The sequence below is a fragment of the Cavia porcellus genome, unplaced genomic scaffold, assembly GCF_034190915.1.
Source record: "Cavia porcellus strain 051 isolate PalLab524CR breed Dunkin Hartley unplaced genomic scaffold, mCavPor4.1 scaffold_16, whole genome shotgun sequence".
NCBI classification, from domain to species: domain Eukaryota; kingdom Metazoa; phylum Chordata; class Mammalia; order Rodentia; family Caviidae; genus Cavia; species Cavia porcellus.
Window position 1 is genome coordinate 48,408,510 of NW_026947499.1, and position 22,378 is coordinate 48,430,887.

Genomic DNA, 22,378 nt, shown 5'->3' on the forward strand with positions numbered 1-22,378 from the left:
GGCGGCTCGCACCATATTTAGTCAGGGGGAGCGGGCAGCCCCGGCTGGTATGTGGCGCTGGGAATTCCTGTAGGAAGGAACCGCGCCTGGCCTTTTTGGGTTGTCTCCCGCCCAGCGCCTGCGGAGGGAGGACCGGCCGGCCGGGCCGGGCCCAGGAACCTCGGAGCCGGTCCGCACCCGGAGCGGGAAGCCGGCGTCCCGGCCTGGAGCGGGGCCAGCCCGCTGCCTCGACTGCCTTTTATGGCCTGTGTGTGCGTGTGTGACAGAGAGGAGAGGGACAGGGAGGAGACGGCGAGACAGAGACAGCGACCAGAGATAGTGAGACATGGGGCCAAAGATGGGGTGACAGCTGCAGAAGGTAGAGGCAGCGATGGCCAGAGGGACAGACGGACACACGGGCAGAGGGAGGGGGCGAGGCGGTGACGGAGAGTGTCCCGCAGGAGAGACGGGGACGCCGACGGCCGCACAGGGCGCGCACACAGGGTGCGCTCGAGACGGAGAGGGAGAGGCTGCCCCCTCTCGGGGTTTCTGGGGAGGGGAGCACTGGCCGGCGGAGTCCTCCTCGGGCACTCGTCCTCCCGGGTTCTGACCCGCACCTCGCCAAATGCATAACGACTCCCCTCCCCGCGCCCGCGCGCCCCTCTTTGGCACAGTGGACACTGAGCTGCGGGCGGCGAAGTGACTTGTCCGAGTTCACGCGGCTGGCGAGGCACACACCCGGAGACAGGGGTGCTGGTGGTGGTGCTGGAGTGCCAACAGCGACTTCTGCTCATTTTAATTTCGGTTGCGGTGGCATGGGTGCAGGTGGGGCTGGCAAGCTGGGAAAAGTAAAAAATTTCCCTTCCCGCACAGTTCCCAGCAGTCGGGGTGCGGCGGGACGCCTGCCTGGCCCTTTGAGAAGTTCTGAAAGATCCCCTTTCCTTACACTTCCCACAACAAGGCTGCCCCACTTTCTAGACAGCAGCAGGCGAATAAAATGACACCAGGAAAGGAGGCACCGAGTCAGATCCGCCACTGTCCCAGCTCCGGCAGGAAGGGGTTAAATAAAGCCCATACGTCTGGAATTGGCTCAGGCAAGAAATTCTTGCATCCCCTATAGACGCTGCGGGCTCCACTCTTTTTTTTCCTCTAGGGACCCCGAATCTTGGTGACAGCCCGGGTGAGGGGTGGCTGGGTGCGCCCTCAGCCCTTTAGCGAGCGCCTGCAGCACCAAGAGCGCGCGCCGGACCCTGGGCAAAACCGGCTTGCCTTGCAGGGGGCCGGTGCCTTGCAGGGGGCAGTGAAGGGCTCAGCGCTGGACCCTCCCCGCCCGCCCCGCCCCCGAGGCTGCCCCCACCTTCACCCCCACCCCCAAGACTGCTCGAGTCTATAAAACCCGGAGTCCCAGACTGGAGGGGAGATTTGGACGCCCTGGCCTGGGAGGTGTGCCAGATCTGAGCTCTCCATCCAGTTCCTTCTCGTCAGCGCCCCCAGTTGGAGGTCTGTAAGTACTAGGGGTCCTGCTGGGGCAGACTGGGTGGTGGGTTTGAGAGTCCTGCAGGACATTCTACAGATCTTTGTCATCCGCTTATAAAAACTGTGGTGAGGTCCTTTATTATCCCAGCTCATCCCAGAGTTCCCTCTAAACCAGCATTTCCCGAGCAATGAGAAGTAACCCTGGCGTGAGCATATGACAGATGCCACCCCAGTGCTGCTAGAAACTCCAGGGGAAAACAAATAAAAACAAAACAGAAACCTTGCACTTAAAAATAAAGGGCAGGGGCTGGGGATGTAGCTTAGTGGTACAGCACCAGCCTGAGAAAAACAAATCAAAAGTACCCAAGATTCCCAGAATATTCTTGTTATGAGGTGGTCTGACTTGGACCGTCAGGCCTTTTCACTTTAATTCTAGGCATTTAAAAAGTGCAACTTCGCTTTGCTGAAAAGTCACTTTGCTAATATGCAGGCACACAAAGTGAGGCTGCAGTGGATTTCAAAGCATCTGCTCAGCTGTTCGGAGAATGTGTTAAAAAGCACCCTAGGGCGGGACACTCAGCAGAGAAGCCTTTTCATCACACATGTTGATAACCCTGGGGAGATTGGCTGCTTACCCGTAGATAAGGTTTATTACAGTGCAGTTTTCTTCCAGACCCAGTGCCTCTGAATTGAAATGAATGAATAAATTAAAACTCATCCAGCTTGACCACAGGGGCCCCAGATATCCAGATGAATGCCAAGCTCCCCATTTGTGCCTGCTACCTACAGGTGCATTTGGTAAGATAATGCTGGCTTCTCCCAGTGTCATCAGTACAAAATTGCTGTTGTGGGGACACAGAGGACCAAAGGAAAGTGTGGCTGCTCCTAGCACAGAAAGCTGCCGGAATTTTGGCATGTTTAGATACCCAAGTAGAAAGTGTTTAGTTACAGCATTAAGAGCTGATAGACTACATTGTGAATTGGACAGGACTTGGCAAAGGGATGCAGGCTGACTGAAGAAATGGCTTCATGTAGTTTTGTTTTTCTCTAGACTTCTTCATTTGTTTGGTTTACATAAGCTGCTGATTTAAAGTTGGTTTAAAGAAAGCAAGCTGGAAGATGCTGAACTGAAATCATAGATGGCAGGATGTAAAATAAGGTTGAGTATCTTTGCAAGGAAAAACCTTTTCCTGCTACCTTCTTTCCCAGATAGCTACTGTTGATGGAACACTTAAGTGACAGGTCCTGTAGCAGCATTTAACTTGAGTGATCGCATTTCATCATTGCAATCAATGTCTAATGATGCTTGTTTAATATATAAGGCTCAGAAAGGTGAAGTCCTTGTCCAGGGTCACACAGTTAGTAAATGACTGGCCCCATTTCCTGGTCAGTCTGATGCCAAGTTTATACCCTTTACCTTACCATTTTTTTTTTTTTTTTTTTTTTTTTTTTTGCTTTACTGAGGACAAAATTTCTTATTGGAGTCGGGTCTCTGTTAAGAGCAAATGCTTCCAGCAAAGTAAATATTTATCAGCATCTCTTTGAAGAAAACTTAAACTAAGCATCACCTATTTAAAATAAGAAGCACTGTTTGTTCCTTAGAGGGGTGATGATCTGAGGTGGGCTGCCATCCCCAAACCCCAAAATGTGAACTTGCCAGGTCTCCTTTGAGCAGCCTCCTGGGTTTGCCTGGTAAATACCATCTTTTATTATCATGTCTAAAATAGACATGCTATTCCGTACAAGGTATTTGTTATGGATTTATCATTACTTTTCTGTGGGAGGGCTGAGATCGAAGCAAACATGCCCATGTATGGTAGCATTTTCCATGAGGCCGTCTCCAGCCCCCTCACCAATTACCCAGGCTCACACTGCAGCCTTGCTGGCCAAGGCCCTGGGGAGTCCTCTGCCTTGTCCTTCTCTGGCAGGAACCAGTGGAGGAGCCCAGAGGAAAGGATACTTGGGAGGAAAGAAAAATTATTTTTTCCTATTCCTTTTTACTTGAAAATTTTACTTTTTGATGACAAATTATCTCTTCCTTTCCTCTGTGCATTGAATCTAAATGGGTAGGATTTATGCTTCAAGCCTCACTGTGTAATTCTAAAATCACATGTACATTAGATCTTTCTGGGAAACCAAGGCTGATTTTCAATCCACTAGAAGGTGATAAGAAAATTTAAAAATCGTGGATGTTGGCCTCCCCCAGTATCAGTTTTCCCATCTGTAAAATGGGACAAGAGAGAATAGCCAATGGGTGGTGAGCACTTCTGCTGGGTGACTTGCTGAAGCCATCCTAGGAATTCTCATATTACAAGATCCCTTTGGAGCAGATGTTAATATTACTGGCCCTGTTTTATAAATAAGAAGTCTCAGTAACTTGCACAACAGCTCATCTAGCTGACAAGGAAGACAGGATGCCTTACCTTTCAGGGAAAGTTAGCTGAGATGATGGGTTTGAAAAGTTTAGCATAGTGCCTGACAAAATCTGATGATGGTTATTTATAGCAAATATGACCAAAGATGTTAAGGAGCCTGCTCTGTGGCACAGCTAATCCTTGGCACAACCAAGAAGCCTATAATGGAGAAACTTATCCCATTTTTTTTTCTATTTTTGTGTAATTTCTTTTTAAAGAAACTCACTGTCTGTCTAGGACTCAAAGTAGTGATTGTAAACTTCTGTATCATTGCCGTGTCTCCTTACTAGGTCAAAACGTGATTTGCTCAGGGTCTCGGGAGATCTTAGAGCTTACCTGTGCCTGGGAGAAGCCTGCCTGGCTTTCACATTGGCCCTTTGCTCCCTGGTTCTTCTCAGCATCATCATTGACCTTTAATTGTATTCCCCGTGTCCACATGAGAAAAAAAACGGAGTTCAAGAATGGGAAGGGAAGAATTTGGAAGCACATCATAGTGATCCGGAGGGTGGAGGCAGAAGCTGCCCAGCATTCTTGAAAAGGGAGCCTGGGCACCACTGGCTGGCATCAGGGAGCCGGGTCCCGTCCTCGTCAAAGCCCCTAGGAAAGCACTGTAGGACTGACCCTCTCACTCCTGCAGACTTGGCCTCGCCATGTTGATTACATTTCTGTGGTGTGAGTCCGTATCTTTGAATTTAGTATACCATGGATTGGAAATATTTTTTAAATTGCATCTGTGAACACACACTGGTGTTTCACTTGTCATTAGTCCCTAAACCATACATTGTAACAACTGATTGTATGCACTTGCATGAGAATTAGGAGTCATCCAGAGAAGATTAAACGTCTGTAGGAGGATGTATATGGGTTATTTGCAGGTACTATGCCATTGTATGTAAGGCACATGAACACCTGCAGATTTTAGGGTCCACAGGGTGCCTGGCACCCATCAGCCATGGATGAAGTGGGGTGATGACTGTACTTCTGCCCCTCCTCTGGCAAAGCACACAGCAAATGTCAAGAGTCTCAGAAAGGGCTGGTGGCTGCGGCCCCCAGGGGCATCATGGTCACTCCAGGTCTCCAGATGGCATCGCTTTCTGCTCTATTTCCCTTTCTCTCATCCTCCCACACTTCTACATATAGTCATGGCAAATGTATTTTTGTATAGCATTCTGAAATTTTCTAAATTAAAATTTTATGCAAATGTCAGCATTCTGTACACTAATTGTTTTACCTAATTATAATATCTTGGCTATCTTTCTGCATCACAGATTTTGGCATTTTTTTATCTGCAGTGTAGTACTCTCTTATATGGAAGTATGATACCTTTCTCAATCACTTATTAAAATATACCAGGTTTATGGCACTATTTCTTATATATAGTGTTTCAGGGAATAGCTAGGAATATTCAAGGTTTCAGATTGAATATGCTTTATCTAAGATGCTTAGGACTGAAAATGTTTTAAGTTTTGGAATATTCTGTGAAAATTTGTATACATATGTATATGTATATGTACATGAATATATTTCTATCCATGTATATACATATAGACGTCTGTTTTTCTGCCTATCTGTATATCTATTTCTTGGTGAGGGGACCCAATAGCATATGCTAGGGAAGTGCTTTACCCCGGGGCTACATTCTCAGGCCAGCTGTGTGTTAACTGTAATCTGTCACAGGTCAGTTGTGGCATTTTCTCCTTGTCTTGTCGTGTCAGCACTAGGAAAGTTTTGGATTTTAGCTTTTTGGAGTAGGGATGTTCAACTTGTATATTGTTGTCTAATTTATGAGTTTATCTGTGGGATAACTTCTCTGCCATGCAATTGCTAAGTTAGTGGGGATGTACATTTAAAATTAAGGATAGTATTAAACGGCCCTTGAAAGAACAGATTTCACCTCAGAACAGTCACACACGTGGCAATGCATTTATTGTAAGTAACGCTGTGCCAGAGTTATAAACATAAAACACAAGGGGGCTGTTAGAGCCCCAGCTGGCTGGTTCTTTCCTTCGCAGAAGGCCCTCTGCTGAGGTGATTGTGACTCTTTCTAATAAAGATATCTTGGAAGGAAAAAATAATTTGATTTTACTAAATAAAAGCATTTCCTTCCAAAGTGACATGAAAAACAATTATACCAGCTGTGGTGACACATGCTGTACTTATAATCCCTGCTTTCTAGGAGGCTGAGGCAGAAGGACAGCAAATTCAAGCCCCACCTGGGTCATGTAGCAAATCCCTATCTAGAATATAAGAACAACAACAACAACAAAAAAAAAAACTTTTTAAGGGTTAGGAAAGTAGTTCAGTGCAAAAGCCCTAAATTCAATCCACAGTACCACAAAATGAAAAAGATTGCTATAGCCCAAATCAAGCCAGGTTCACAGTCCACCTTTCTTGGTAAGGAGCGGGTGATTTTTGGAGCTGTGCTCTCGGGTGGTGGCTCATGTGGATGGTGAGTGGCTGGTGTGCGGTACCAGGGAGCAAGAGAGAGAGTTCGTGCTAAGAGTGAAGTGATTGTCAGAACTGGGTTCAAATCCTGACTCCAGTTTGGACTAGCGAGGGCTTTTTGATTTATGCCCCTGTGGATTGAACTAGGACCTTCACAATGAGCTATGTGCCCAGTTTGTTTTTGGGACAGTGTCTTGAACTTGGGACACTTTTGCCTCAGCCTCCCAGAGTGCTGGGATCACAGGCATGAGCCCCTCATCTGGCTCTTTAGTTTATCTTTGAAGACTTCACTCATCTTGGCAGAAAAATGGGGATAACAGGAAGGCCCAACCCTCTGAACATCCAAGAGAAATAGAGATAGCAAATGTAGAAAACTACCTGAATTCACACCTAAGGATAATACATAGTGGCTATTTTCAGTAATAGATTTAGACCAATATAGTAGCTTTTTTAAATAAGAGATTTAGAGCCCAGATGGCCTCCTGGGACAGCCTGGGCCGGAAGGACACGTGCACCCTAGGGCTCAGCCCCTCTCCTGGAGCTCACTGGTGACTCCTTCCGGCTCACATGTGTACAGCCACTCAGGCTCAGAGAACATTCCTCTTGCCTGTGTGGCGTTTAATGTCCAAGCAATAATTGAAGATCTGCCCTCAATTACTCTGTGCCTGATTAGTCTCCTGCCCTCCAGGCAGGGTTTGGGTTTGTCTCTCTGTGCAAAATCTTGAACTGGTGATTTGGAAGGCAAATCCCAAGGGCAGCTGATGATGACCAGGCCTGGCAATGGGCAAATCCTACACTCTGTCATTCTGCCTTCATGCTAAAGCAGAGAAGAGAAACTAAAACAAAACAAAAAAAAAAGCAGCCACATATCGGTCCAATTTCAACTCTTGAATACCAAGTCATCGGAACCATAAGGTAGTGATGTGAGGCCAGGCTACTATTGTTTCTTCCAAATGAAAAGCGAGGTACAGAGAGGGAGAGTGACTTACCCAGAGTTGCCGAGTGCAAGGCAGAGCTGGGATTGTGGCTGGAGGCCTATGGTCTTCCAGAGACTAATGGGCAGCTTGTTTGCTGAAAGAATGAAACAGTGGTTGTTGGAAAGGAAGCCAGGAATGGACCCCTGACCAACACTTGTACGTTTTCAAACATTGCTGATGGTGGTAGAAGCAGAGTTCCTTGCTTTCACTCAAATGCTCAAACTAGACATGGCGGTGCACACCCATAATCCCAGATATTCATGAGGCTGAGGTAGGAGGATCACAAGTTCAGGACCCGCATGGGAAATTTATGAAGATCATGTCTCCAATAAAAGGTTGGGGATATAACTCAGTGCTCCATGGGTTCAATCTCTAGTACAGCAGGGGTGGGGATCAGGGGATTTAGCCCTTGATCATAAATGGTTCTTCGTATCTGTCAGATCTGGGGACTAATCCTGCAGGTGTCCTTTCTGCTTCAGGGTGGGTACAAAGCGCAGGATCTAAGAGATGTGGGGAGAAGATGGCTGTGGGGACAGACAGTGCAAGACAGCGGGCACAGTCTCCGAGGTCGGCCTGTGGTCTGATGTGTTCTTCACCTGGCTGACTTTGTCCTTGGGGCTCCAGGTGTAGGTTCCCTGGGTGGTGTCACCCTCACTTTTGGTCATCTTGCCTAAGTTAGGCTGTTTTCACTATAAATCCCAAGTTTTCAGCTGGCCAGTATTTCCCTGCAGGGGCTGTCTGGCCTCTGGGAACATGTTTTTAATCATCATGGCTTGGGGACGGGTGGGTATTGGCAATGAGTGGGCTCGATGGACTGCTGGACTCCTATAATGAATAGGACGATCCCCCACAGGAAGAGCCGTCTGGCCCCAAACGTCAGCCCCAAACAGGATTGAGAAACCCCTTATAAAGCCAAGGCTGCAGCAGGGAACAGCAGACCAAGTGACACTTTAATTCGCTCAGAATCCCACAACTGGCCCTGTGTTCTCCAATGGCTGCAGTAGGTTTAAAGCCAGGGCCCCAGAGAGGGATCCCCCCACCCTGCATCTCTTCTAATGCCTGTCCCAACACTCTGCCTTGCCAATACTACCCCCAAGTTTTAAAATCTCAAGGCTCTCAGTGTACACTGAGACAAGTGCTTATACTCAAGAAAGCTAATTTATCTTGAACCTTGAATTCACCAGGACCAATTCAGGATGTGTCCCTTATATTTCGCAATTCCTCTGTCCTCAAGTTCTCTACTTGCTCTGGAGAAGGTGAACAGAGACCTGAGGTCCCTGAAAATGCATCCTTATTCAGATTCCCCATAACCAGCCATAGAGGGATGAGCAAGGTGTTTGATTTCTCTGTGTCTTGGTTTCCTCGTTTGTGAAGGAAAGATGCTTCTCTTTTAGGTGTTTGAGGGGATTAAATGCGAGGATAGCATGACTCAGCAGGCAGTGTCTGTGGGACTGGTAGGGCTCACTGAATTTTCTCCAGGGCAGATATGTGGCCAAGCTGTTTGCAGAGCCCCAGGTTTGCAGCAGTTAAGGAGTTTTTGGATTTCAAGATGTGCCAGGAGCTTGGATATCCTAACCTGGATTCTGCATGATAATGAAGGGCAGGGGGCATAGGCTGCCTTCCTAGAGGATTTGACATCAGCACTGTGTCTGAAAAGCTTTGCAACCTCCCTGTCCCATTGCAACCCCAATACATCAAAGAAACAGGCTTCCAGGGAGCCCAGTGTGGGAAATGCCGCGGTTGCAAATGAGCGGTTGTCTCATGGTTGTCCCGTTTCCTTGACCAAAGCGGCTTTCACACCTCGTAACTGTCAGAGGCATCAAAGCCTGCGGAGGGAGCCAGCAGAGCTCTTTTTATTTGGTTTGTGCTTTCGAGTCCTAGAGTTCCAGATTCCTGGAAGTGGGAATGTGTGTATCCTTTCATTTTTCTGTTGAATCTTTTGCTTTTTCCCCCTGATTTTTCTTTTTTCTTGCAGTACAGAGTATTTTACTGGTTTTTTTATTAGTACATGTTTGCAGTACATAATGACTGTATTTATAATGAGGAGCTGGCAGGTGTGTATATCACAGATTAATTTTTCTTCTTCTTTATCTCCGCCCTCACCCTCCCTCCCTGCTCTTTCCAGTTCTTGGTCTCCTTCCCAGCTGCAAAAGCTCCATTTTCATCATCTTTTTTCCTCCAAATACTTTTTAAACCCTCCCTCCATCTTTTGTTCCTGCATACATTTGAAAAAGACCTCCCTACTTCTATTTATCTTCATTTTGTGCTCTCTCGCTGTATATTTATATATAATACAGTTTCTCTTATTAAAAAAACACACACAATATTCAATTTTGTGTGTCTGACTTATTTTACTAAATATTATGGCCTCAAATAATATCCATTTACTTACAGACGCTTCAAGTTCATCTTTCTTTATCCCAGCCCTTTTAAGAATTTTATTTAGAAACAGGTTCTCACTAAGTTTCCCAGGTGAGACTCAAACTCATGGGCCTTCTGCCTCAGTTTCCCTCCTTGCTGGGATTACAGGTGTGCGCTACCATGCCCAGGTTAATTTTTTCTCTGATTTTTAAGGCAACACATCTACAATGCAATTAGAACTCAGTTATCATCCTGCTCAAAATAATTAAAACTCTGAGCTCTTTGGTCTAATTCACTACTTTTGGAAAAAATTGTGTAGTGATTGCATAATGTGAATACACAACACTACTGAACTTACATGCTTACATGTTTAAGGTGGTATGTTTCGTTAGGTTGGTTTCACCCCAGTTAAAGATAAACAAGAAAACAAAGTGTATTTTACCTGCAGAAGAGTATACCATGAGCTTGCAGCTCGATGGATTTCCTCAAGGTGAACACTCTCTGACTGCCCTCAGATTAAGCGAAAGAACATCAACCAGGCATGGTGGTGCTTCCTGTGATCCCAGCACTCTGGAGGCTGAAGCAGGAGGCTTGAAAGTTCCAGTCTAGGCTGGGCAATTTGGCAACTTAGCCTGACCCTGTCTCAAAATAAAATCAAAAGGGCTGGGAATGTAGCTCACTGTGAAAGCCTTGGGTCCCATCCTCAGTACCTGAGGGAAGGCTGAGGGAAGACATGAAACCTCCTCCCCAGTGTCCTGTGTTTCTGTTACTTTGTCCCCACAGTAATTTTTCTATTACCCTGGCCTCTACCTCCATAGACCTATTTTCTCTGATTTGGCACCTCACTTAAATAGTCATAGTCCTTTTTGTGTCTTTCTTTTTGTGCTCAGGGGTGCCTTTGTGGGTTTTACCCTTTTTGTGGTATGAAATTGTAGTCCCACAATCTGATCTGAATACATGCTGAATGTCTGTTAGGTGCCAGGTACCTTAAAAGGCTGATTAATTTATTCAAAATAATCTGCAATAGAAGACAGGTCGTAGGAAGTAGGGAGCCGTATGTTTCTGAAATGGGAAGAGGACCAAGAGATAGAGAGCAGGGGAGGAAGGAGAGGGAAAGGGAATGAGAAAAGGAATTAAGATGTGTTACGCACATGGACCACCTCACCACGAGGAATGTAAACATTATGCCCTGCAAACGTGGACTAACAAAAAAGTACGGCACAGAGCTTCTGACAAGCCGGATCAGCTTGTATAGCAGGTAGATGAGCCCAGGCACCAGGCAGACTGGGATCAGAACCCAGCTCTGCCACTTGCTAACTGTGTGCCCTGGGACAGGTTCCCTCACCTCTCTGAGCCTTGTTTTCCTGACCTGTAAGTCTGACTATTGCTTCCTCGAGCCATGGCAATGCTTTTTGGTACTGCACCTACGTGCTCTCGCCCAGAGCCATGAGGGGTCATGGGGTGCTGTCACTGTGAGCATTCAGAAAACTGAGTCCTGTGTGCCATTAAAGGAGATAGTGCAGAGTGTACATTGCTTTCAAGTGGAAGACAGTTTGGTTTTATGGTGGGTCCTGTGTGTGCATGCATGTGTGTTTGTGTCTGTGTGTGTGTGTGTTTCTCAGCATGAGGAATTAAACCCAGCAAGCACCACTGAGTCACATCCCTATTCTTTTAAAAATATTTTTAAAATTATGAGACAGGGTCTTGCTAAGTTGCTCAGGCTGGCTTTGAACTTGAGATCCTCCTGCTTCAGTCTCCCAAGAACCCAGGATTATACATGTGTATCCCTGTGCCAGCTCAATTTTATATAGTGATATTGTTCCTATTAAGAAAAATGTCAAAACGAGCAAAAGCAGAGAGACCAGCGTGGCACTGTCACCCAGCAATGAGTAAACAGAGCTGTCTTTCTTTAACTGTACCTAATTCACTCCCTCCGTGCTCCCTGATAATCCCCAGGTATGTCCATTCATCCAGAATCCTCCATGGAGTCTCTAAATGGAAAGGACCTTAAACCTACAAAATTACGGTAGATTTTCATACCAAAGTCACAGATTTTCATACCAAGAAATTTAGGATATTTTTCAATGTAAAAAAAAAGACAATGTCAAATTTTTCAGTTTGCCTCATAATTATTTTTAATTTTTGCTTTTTGAGGGTGTGCTTTCAAGCTGATTTTTTTCTAAATTATATTCCATTTTGCCATGTTTTCCTTATAACGATGTCTCTTCCTTTCTTTCTTCACTTTTCTTTTCTCTTTTGCATGATACTGGGATTGAACCCAGGGCCTTCATATGGAGCTTCTCCAGCCCGTATTTTATTTTTATTTTGATCAAGGATCTTACTAAGTTACCCAGGCAGGGTTTGAACTTGTGATCTTCCTGCCTCATCCTCCCTTGGTGCTGGAATTACTTTTTAAAAATGTACAAGGGGCCACCTCTGGCATCGTGGGGATACGGTGGGGTCTTTCCCTCCCATGCTCGCTGCCTGCCCTCTGTTTTGGACTCTACGCCACCCAGTGCAGAGGCGGTGACTGGGGGCAGAGGGTGGCCAGGCAGCCCCTAGTGTGCTGGGAGCAGTCTCCGATAGGTAATCTAGCACTGTGGCCTGAAGGCTTCCCGCCTCAGTGAAGAGGATGCTGATGTACATCCTCCCAGCAAACCTACACCAGTGCTCACAGATGCACAAGCAGGGCTGTTTTATTTGTACACAGGTTCCGCGACACCTAACTGATTCATTTCTGCTTCTTCTTTAGAGTTATGATTGTATCTTGTGTTTCAGTACCACGTTGGGATCTTCCCAAATAGTTTTATGTGCTAAACAACTGAAACCATTACATATATTAGTTTGTGAGATAACGTAAAGATGTGATATGAAGTATTTTTAATGAAGCAAAAAAGCAAATTAATGCTTCAGGATTTCATAACATTTATTTTCATGAGTTAAAACCTCACTGTTTGTATGCTTTGGAATTTGCATAGACTTCACATGTTAATAACTTAAGTGTTTTGAGTTTAAGTAGCTTCTTATTTATCTACATGGCATTAACTGGCTTATCCATTATTCTCTAGGTTTGACCTTTCAGCAGTGACAGGTTAGGTATTTTTAAGCTTCTTGGGAGTATATATACCAAACACTACACACAATTCAAACTGACCAAAAATGTAAACTATTTTCTAAAGCCTGCAATTAGATTTTTGGTAAAATACAATATATTCTGAGAATAGCATATTTGAAGGAAAAAGAAATATTCTTAAGGTCTGTGTGTAATTACAGTCTCTAATTTTTACCTTTCATGTACTTAGTGAGTTTTAAAGTATTATGTTGAAAACATTTATTAGCATTGCTCACTTATTTGGATTTTTTCAAAGTTTTCCTGAGAAAGTGTTTCACTGCATTAACGCTGCTATATTTTTAAGTTTATATCTATCAAAGGACACAAACTGAGTGGTAGGATGTACAACTGGCATAAACAGTGCTATTTCCTGTTGGAACCCAAATACGAAGAAACGTAGGGATCCATCTATGCATGAAACATGCAGAAAGATTTCAGTTAGTCTAATTAAAAATCCTGTTGTGGCTCCTGGGCACCACTTCAGCATAAGAAAAAAATCTCTGGGGCTGGGGATTTAGCTCAGCGGCATAAGCGCCTGCCTTGGAAGCAGGCAGTCGTGAGTTCGATCCCTGGTACCGATAAAAAGGAAAAAGACAAAAAAGAAAATGAAAAAAAAAAAAAGAAAGAAAAAAATCTCCCCAGTAATATTTACTTTAGAAGCTTGATAGAAAAGAGAAAAATAAGTACTGGGTAATATATACTGTAGGGATAAAAAGAAATCTTTCTCCCTTTCTGCAAGTAATATTCCTAATTAATGTTTTTCATTTTATGAGTTTGTTCTAAAAATATTATAAATTTCCAATTTGAAAAAAAATTCCTCTAAACTTTAATGGTATAATGTTTATACATGTGATAATAAATGCTTTTGAGATTAAAATGTAGATTAAACTCACGACCACACACTTGAAAGGCAGGCACTTATGCCACTGAATTATATCCCCAGCCCCTTTTTTTGGTATTTTTGAGACAGGATCTTACTCTGCACTTTAGGCTGGTCTTGAGCTCACTTTGTAACCAAGCCTGGTCTGGAACTCCCGCCACAGCCTCCCGAGTTTTAGGATTACAGATATAATCATCATGTCTGATTAAGGACCCAAAAATTTTTAAAGGGGGCAAAAAAGTACAGCAGTCTTTCATTTCTGATTGCTTGTGAGGCCTGTGAGCATGTGTGAATGTGTGTGAGAGACTCTGTGTGTGTGTGTGTGTATGTGTGCACACACGCGCGTGCGTGTATTAGGTGAGGAGAGTTCCTTTCCACCTCTCTGTGCATTTCCTACTGCAGTTGTTAAACTTTTTCATTAAAAAAAATTTGAATCGTGTGAAAAGAGACCAATCACTCCTACTACTAGCCCTTGAGACTGATCTTATCTCATTGCCACCCTCTTCCCATTTCTCTTTGCTGTCTTCAAGTAGCTATCACTGGAGTGAAACAGTCAACTGGGGCATTTTATAAGAAACAAGGACTTGTCAGAGAATTAGGGAAGAATTTGTCACATTTCCTACTTTGCTCTCTGTGTCCCTACACCACTGGCCACACCTGAAGAACTCATGCAGAGCTGCTAAAAAGTAAACACAATGAAAGTCTCCACCAGTGGTGAGTGGTTCCTGTCAGAAAGGAACAAAGCTGTCTGTAGAAGAGGGAAAGGATCTAAGAACAAGGCATTTGGCTTCACTGGTTGACTTAATCCTGACAGTCTAGGAGGTGCCCATTCTACCCCCAGTATTAATGCATGAGGAGTTGAAGCCTCAGAGATTTACACAAATTACCCCCAGAGCACCCCCTCTGCAGCTCAGTCTGATTCCTGAGTCGAAGGAGCTTCCCCTGATTGCAAGGAGTGTTGCCTCCAGGAAAAGATAGCAATGACACTGTGGCATGTGCTGGGTTGATTCAAATCCTGCAGATCTGAAATCCACTCCTGCTTGCTGGTTGTTTTTTCAAGTCCCCTTTAATCTGTATGTGACTTTCCTTTTAATTTGTAATTTCCTTGGTAAAGAAACTAAGTCATTTGTCCAATAGTTTCTTTCTTTTTCTTCCTTTTTTTGAAACAAGGTTTCATGTAATTCAGGCTGGCTTTGAACTCACTATGTAGCCCAGGCTGGCCTTGGTTCTCCTGCCTCAGCCTCTTAAGATCTGGACTATCAGTGTGGACCACCACGTCCACTACTGTATCACTCCACTATAGCTTCTTATTTGTTAGATTTTGTAGCATGTACTTGACATTGTCTAATGTTTCCTCCCCTACCCAGGCTTCGCCAGCTTCAGTCCCCACCTCCTTTCATCTGTCTCTCTGCCTCTGTCTCTCTCTCTTTCACACACACACACACACACACACACACACACACACACACACGAGCCTTTGCACTGAGCTGCATCCTCAGCCTCTTTTAATTTTTAAATCTGGAGACAGAGCCTTGTTAAGTTACCAGGTTAGTACAAATTTGCAGTCCTCCTGCCTCAGCCTTCTATAATGCTAGAATTAAAGGTCCTGTGCCACCATGCCTGGCTCCTTTTTTCTTGTAAGAATATTTAATTCATGGTACTGGTACTTCTACTGGTGTCATAGCCGGAGGCTTATAATGTTGATTCAGCTCTTTTTGTGATCTTAATATTGACATCTTAACAGGTGGAGCCAGCCTGATCCATCCACTATAAAGTTCTCCAACAACTTTTTACTTACTATAGCATTTTTTTTTCTTTTTTGTGATTCTAGGTATAGAATTCAGGGAGTGCTGAGCTACATCTAGCCCTTTTTATTTTTGAGGCAGGATCTCAAGTTGCTCATACTGTCCTTGAATTTTTCATCTTCCTGTCTCAGCTTCCTGAATAGCTGGGTGTTATGGTTTGTGTTTAGATGGATCCCCAGAACCTCATGTGGTCATCAGCCTTTTTTGGTGGTAGCTGAATCTAGAGGGTGCAATCCTGGCATGAAGGGTGCTGGGATGAAGGGTGTGCAACTTCTGGATCATTCCACTGATGGGTTGGCACTGCCTTAATCCCAGTTGTCTGGATGAAGTAAAAGGGTACGGAAGACCTTGTCTCTCTCTCCACTCTTGCTCCCTTTTTGCTTTGCTGTGTTCCACCGCCATGAACAGTTGCCCCCCTGCCATGTGCTACCCTGCCTTGGAGCCAGCTGATTATGGATTGAACCCTGTGCAAACTAAGCTAAATTAACCTTTCCTTCTTCAACTTTGAGTGTCAGGTATTTTATCTCAGCAACCAGGAAAGTAACTAAGGCACCTGGATTACAGGTGTGTGCTTGCAATAGGTCTTGAAGTGTGAGCCATGGACTGAAACATTAAAGTGTTTGCATCCTGTGCAAACACTTTAATTTAGAAATGCAAACTCTTGGGCCTGGGGTTGTAGCTCAGTTGGGGACACTGCTAGTTTGTGCAAGGCCCTGGGTTCATCCCCAATACCCAGATGCACATTCTTGGGCTGCTGTCCCAGTGAGTGTGAAAATCATTGGCTTAATGCTTTTAGCAGTGAACAGGAGTCACTGCCAAAGCTCCTTATCTTATTAGGGTTACAGAGTGGTGGTTACATTCTAGTCTTGCCGTATCTTCATTTATTAGCTAGCAGAGGGAGTGTTTTTAAGAGGTATGATAGAGGGGCAAGGGAGGTGCTTTTGTGGTTATTCAATTCTAAGCAAAACTTAAAAACAACATGGAAATGCAGGAAAAAATGTTTGTTCAACCTAGGATAGCACATAATCCCTCCAATTCTTTATTTCAATTTTTTCAGGGGTAGTGGGAATTGAAGCCAGACCTTTGCACTGTGATACACAGCCAGCCTTTCCCACATTTTTAATATTTTGAGGCAGGGTTCCAGTAAGTCACTAAGTTGTCCAGACAGGGTTTGAATTTGTGATCTCCTGCCTCAGCTCCCAAAGTACTAATTTTGCTCTTAGAACAACTAACATGACTATTCAGATTTAGGGAAAATGTTTTACTTATTTCTCCATCTGTTTTTTTTTTTTTGTTGTTGTTGTTGTTGTTGTTGTTCTTTTGTTTTAATTAGCTATTAGGTCAGATCCCCTGGGAGACGTTACCTTTCCCTCTGAACAAATGGCTTCTGAATCTTATCATTGGGGTTTTTCTTTGTTGTTGTGGTTTGTTTGTTTTTTAAGCTCTGAAAGAGAAAAGCAGGAATAGCATCTTCTCATATTTTTGTCTTGCAAAACCTGTATCCCCCAAGTTGCTTCCTGTTACAGGAGTTAGATGCCTGGCTATGGGGCTGTCACAGGATTTGGGGGTTCTTGTCTCTGGAACCGGGGGCCAAGTATGGGCACTGTCTTGTTGAATTCAAAAAAGGGGTGAACTTTGTTCTGAAGTAGGAACATCAGCCCCAGAGTGGGTCCTGGTGGATGTGTGTCCTGACTCGGCAGCAGGTTAGCTCTTTACGGCAGGAGAAAGTGTCACCAGGCAGCTCCTGCAGGTGCAGCCGGCCCCTGAGACTTGCTCTTCCTGCTGGACACAGGTGGACGAGGGATGGAGAATCAATTGGAAATGGGTCCCCTTGTTTGTTTGCTTGTTTTTAAGACAGGATGTTGCTGTGTAGTTCAGGCTGGCTTTGGTCCTCATGATGATTCTCCTGCCTCAGCCTCCTGAGGGTTGAGATTATAGGCAGGCACCACCACACCTGGTCTCACTTTGGTTTTGATTTAAAAACATAAGCATCTTTGCATAGTCAGAGGTCACCTATGTATAGTTCCATTTATGTGAATGTGTAGGAAAGGTGACTTTGTAGAGACAGAACATCAGTAGTGATTCCCAAGGCCTGGGAATTAGGACAGGGAGTGGCTGCAGTGTGAATGACTGAACCTTTTCTGAATGATGGAAATGTGCCAAATTGTTGTACTAATGCCTGCACAAGTTTGTGAGTTTACTAACAGAAAAAAAATCATTGAACTGTACGTTTACAATAGGAGAAATTTTGTTTTATTTCCTTTTGAGATTAAACCTTGCCATGTCATCCAGGTCAGCCTTGAACTCACTATGTAGCCTCGGCAGGCCTTGGACTTGCAGTCCTCCTGCCTCAGCTTCCCAAAGCACTGGGATCGTCAGTGCGGTCTACCACACCCAGTTTACAATAGGAGAAATTTACGTCATACATTCTTCATATATTCATGTATTCTTCAAGAGGTTAAAAGAGAAAAACATTTGTGTAGCATAAGTAAAAACTCTATTTTAAGTCTTTGGTGGAATTCTAGAGTAATAGCGGCTCCTCAGATGGAGGGTCCACAGTGGAACAGGCTTCGCAGGTGCCCATGTGCTTGGCTACCCCCAGGCACTGCTGTTCCTGTAATGTACATTCGTTAGTTAGCACGCGTCTGTTTCTACAGGCTGGAGTCTGAGGAGTGAAGGCTCAAGTCAGAGGTCTGACTCATGGTTAGAGCTTTCCTTGCCAACAAGCTCAAGGTTTGCAGGGTGTAGTGTTCTTGGTTATCCTGGCTGTCACCAGTGGTTCCGTCTTAGCCTCACTGATAGGTGCAAACCAACATCTCATTGCTGTCACTGCATTTCTTCAATTGTTAGTGAAATTTTTTTCTCATGTTCTGTTTTTGTAAATATTTGAAGGGCTTTGTAAAAATACTTACTTTTGTTGACCATAAATTTAATAAAAATATTTGAACAGTCAAATATAAGAAGATCACAGAGTTGGAAGTACACTTGTGTTCACCATAGCATTATTATAGTTAAAATGTGGTCCAGGAAACCAGTGATGGGAGACCGAATAGGGAGACGTGGTCCTAAAAGGAAGGTGGTTCTGACGTCTGCTACAACGTGGCTGAACCTTGGGGACACCTTAAGTGAAACAAGCCCGTTATAAGAAGACAAATACTTTAGGACTCCACTTACATGAGGTACTCAGAAAGATCAGAATCATAGAAATGGAAAATAGAATACTGGTTGGCAGAGGCTGAGGAAGGTACTAATGAGAAGGATTGTTTTGGTTTTTGTTTATTTGTTTTTGTTTTTTTGTTTTTGAGACAAGGTCCAGCTACGTAGCTCAGCGTGGCCTTAAACTCGCTGTGTAGCCCAGGCTGGCCTTGAATTCATGGCAATCCTCCTGCCTCAGCCTCCCAAGCCATGAGATTACCGGTGTGTGCCACCACACCTGGTGTGGTGTTATTTGAAGGGTACAGAATTTCAGTTGTTGCAAAATGAAGACAGAGGTCGGGGTTGGTTACCCAATAATCCAGATACACTCAGTGCCACTGACCTGTTCATGTACAAGTGGTTCAGACAGTAACTTTTATGTTACCTACATTGTATCATAGTTTGAAAACTTGGAAAAAAGCATAACAAAAGGCAAGAGTTCTCTCCTCACTGTATTTGAGAATGCATGTTTCTCCAGTTCTAAATACTTTAAAATAGAAAATGAGCTGTTGCATTCACTGTTTCTCAATTCTCCCCTTTCTTTTTAAAATTGTTATCAAATTATTGCAATTTGATCCCCATTAGCCCCATTTTTTATAGAGGTAAAGTTCACATAGAATAGAATTAATGAGTGTAGATACGCTGGGGACTCAGCTGTGGGCCTGGCATCTGCTAAGCACATACCCACCCCCCAAACCTCTTCTATTTAAATTATTTTGGGTTTTGGGGGGAGGCGTTTGGTGCTGGGAATCGAACTAACAACCTCACACTTGCCAGACAGGTGCTGTGCTGCTGAACTATATCCCCAGCCCACCTCTATTTAAATTATATAATCCAGGGCTTTCATTGTCTTTAAAGAGCTCTAGGGCACTTCCATCCCCCTACGAAGAAGCCACATGCCCTTTAGCTATTGCTTCTCATTCTCCCCCAGCTTCTGGTACCCACTCATCTACCTTCTGCTTCTCTGGCTTTGTTCTCGTGGGCGTTGTATGTAAGCAAAATCCCACAGTATATGACCTTCCGTGTCTGGCTTCTGTCTGTCATTTAGCATGTTCCCGTGGTTGGGCCACGTAGCAGCTCATGTCAGCATATGGCTTTTTTTATGGTATAGTATTCCATTCTTTTTATTTATCCACTTATCTGCCCATAGGCTTTTGGGTTGTTTCCATGTTTTTGCTCTTTTCAATAATGCTCCTGTGAACATTCATGTAGACTTGAGTGAGCACGTGGTTGCATTTGTCTTGAAGATATACTTCAAGGAATGAAATTTTTGGATCATATTGTAGTTTCATTAACTATTAGAAGACCCATGTTTTATTTTGCAGTATGACTGAGTGTTCCATGTTGATACTTACAGGCCTATTTCTTGCTGAGTAGTCATTCACTGCATGAAAATGCCATGATTTATATATATATAGTCCCATGTGGTGGATATTTGGGTTGCTTTTGGGTTTTGTTATTTTGAGCAGGGATACAAATCCTTTCGGAAAGGCCTTTGGGTTGTTCCCAGTCTTTGACAACATAAAGATTGCAAGGAACATCCTGTTATGTTGTGGAGCGTTTCATGCAGATCATGTGCCTAGCCATGCAATATGAGAGGTTTACCTGTCTTTAAGGCCTAGTTTCTGCCTGACTCTGACCCTGTCATGTTATTCCACAGGGGACCAACTAGGCACCATGGCGCAGAAGACCCAACTCAGTGATGATGAGAAATTCCTCTTTGTGGATAAAAACTTCATCAACAGCCCAGTGGCCCAGGCTGACTGGGTAGCCAAAAGGCTGGTCTGGGTCCCTTCTGAGAAGCAAGGCTTTGAGGCTGCCAGCATCAAGGAGGAGAAAGGGGATGAGGTGGTGGTGGAGCTGGTGGAGAATGGCAAGAAGATCACAGTCGGCAAAGATGACATCCAGAAGATGAACCCGCCCAAGTTCTCGAAGGTGGAGGACATGGCGGAGCTGACGTGCCTCAATGAGGCCTCTGTGCTGCACAACCTGAGGGAGAGGTACTTCTCAGGACTCATCTACGTGAGTGTCTCCAGGTTTCGACACTTCTTCCCGGTCTCTTGTATCCTGAGTTGGGGAGGGGCTTGGAATGAGTTTGGGGTGCCATATGGAAAGCTGGTGGTTGGACCCACACTGTGAGGTAAAGTCTCTCAGGCCAAGGTTCACATCTGAGTCCTCTGCCCTGTGCTAGTTCTGGGACCTACACAAGGTGATTTCCCCTCTGGACACCTCTGTTTTTTCAATCCATAAAGAGGAATGATCACCCTTAGGGCATATGTGAGGTGTGACAAATCCAAGTAAGTCACAGATTGTAAATGCATGACAAGAGTCACCAGAGATTTCAGTAGCATCATTTCCTGTCCTTCCGCCATCTTGGAAGCAGGGAAGAACTCATAACCACCTCCAAAAAGCTGCTCCATCCTTTGGATGGGAATATGGATAGGTATCAGGATGACTTCCCAGTCACAAATGGGAATGACCAGATGGGACTTGGGACTCCTTGGATGGATTCTGCAGACCAGAGAGGACGAAGATTGTATTGTCCTGCATGGTAGCTGCCAGTCACATGTGGGTAATTACACCAAGGTTTTCACTATTTTTAAACTATTTTGTAATGGACCACATACATTATTTAATTATTTTATTTATTTTAGTGCTTAACATTTTGTTTTTTCAGTCGTACCTTGGTCACATTCAAGTGCTCAACCTCTACTGGTCCTACCATATCAGACAGCACAGGTCTAACTCACCCTCACCCCACAGTTCTGTAGACAGCCTGGACCACCCAGTAGGGCTGGGGGCTGAGGGGTGCTGACGGTTAGTGGGACTGAACCAACTCCTCAGAGCAGGAGGGACACAGATGTGCCGCTCATGATGCCAGCCTGGTAGGCAGAGGTTCACAGCCCTGCTTCTGTCTACTTTTCTTCCTCCTAAGCTGTGCTAATCATTTGGGAAGACTTTCTAACTCCGCTGAAACCTGGTTCCACCTCTGTGTAGTGGACACAGGAATTACACCAGCCTCGGGCAGTGGGTTGCTTTGTACAAGGAGACACGCTTCAAAGCCTGCCACGCACACGGCTTAGTGACTTGCTTCTCCGTGTTCAGGCCGGTGCTGAGCATTCCGTCCTCTTAGTCACAAACCCAGAGTCATCCTTGTAGGAGCTGCATCATCTACCACGTGGGGCTGCCAGGGTCGATCACCTATTCTTATGACACTTTTCAGAAGGGGATGCAGTGACTTTTTTAAGAGCCACAGGGAAGGGGCAGAAGTTTACAACCATGAAATGCATCCTTCAGTCCAGGTATGGGACCTTGGCTTACTTTAACTCAATGAGCACAGCATCCCACATTAGGGCTTGTCCCATTTTACAGGCAAGTGAGCTGAGGCCCTAACCCTTGGTTAGGATGCTTTCCCTAACCAAGTAGAGAAAGTCTCTTCTGTTCATAACATTTCTTACTTAAAAATACCATCCTAGGTCTCTTGGTACTTTGGAAGTTCCTAAGAGTCCAAACTACAGGATGCTAGAGGAGAAATCGGGTCCCCGATCCCCCTATGTCACGTCCATCCAGGGACACTGAGGATAGGCCTGTGCTTCCATTTCAGCTGCTGTCCTCCAACATGACATTTAAACCCAAAATAGAAATCAGAACAAATGAGGGGTTTATGAAGGTCTTGGGACCCAGAGTATCATCTGATCATATTAAAAAGTGAAAGCTTCAAAGACCTGCTATGC

At 44.7% G+C, this 22,378-nt stretch overlaps 1 protein-coding gene across 5 annotated transcripts in view; it reads left to right on the forward strand.

The window, feature by feature from the left end:
* The first annotated feature begins 1,348 nt into the window (after positions 1 to 1,348).
* Positions 1,349 to 22,378, forward strand: part of Myh11 (myosin heavy chain 11) — a 109,597-nt gene continuing 88,567 nt past the window's right edge. For 4 of the 5 annotated variants that reach the window (XM_013141690.2, XM_003477792.4, XM_013141691.2 and 1 more), the window contains exons 1-2: positions 1,349 to 1,479; positions 20,305 to 20,666. In XM_013141690.2, the coding sequence (XP_012997144.1) occupies positions 20,322 to 20,666 (345 nt within the window). In that variant the 5' untranslated portion in view covers positions 1,349 to 1,479; positions 20,305 to 20,321. Of the gene's footprint in view, positions 1,484 to 20,304; positions 20,667 to 22,378 lie in introns of all 5 variants that reach the window. The other variant, XM_013141688.3, reaches the window with a different exon arrangement.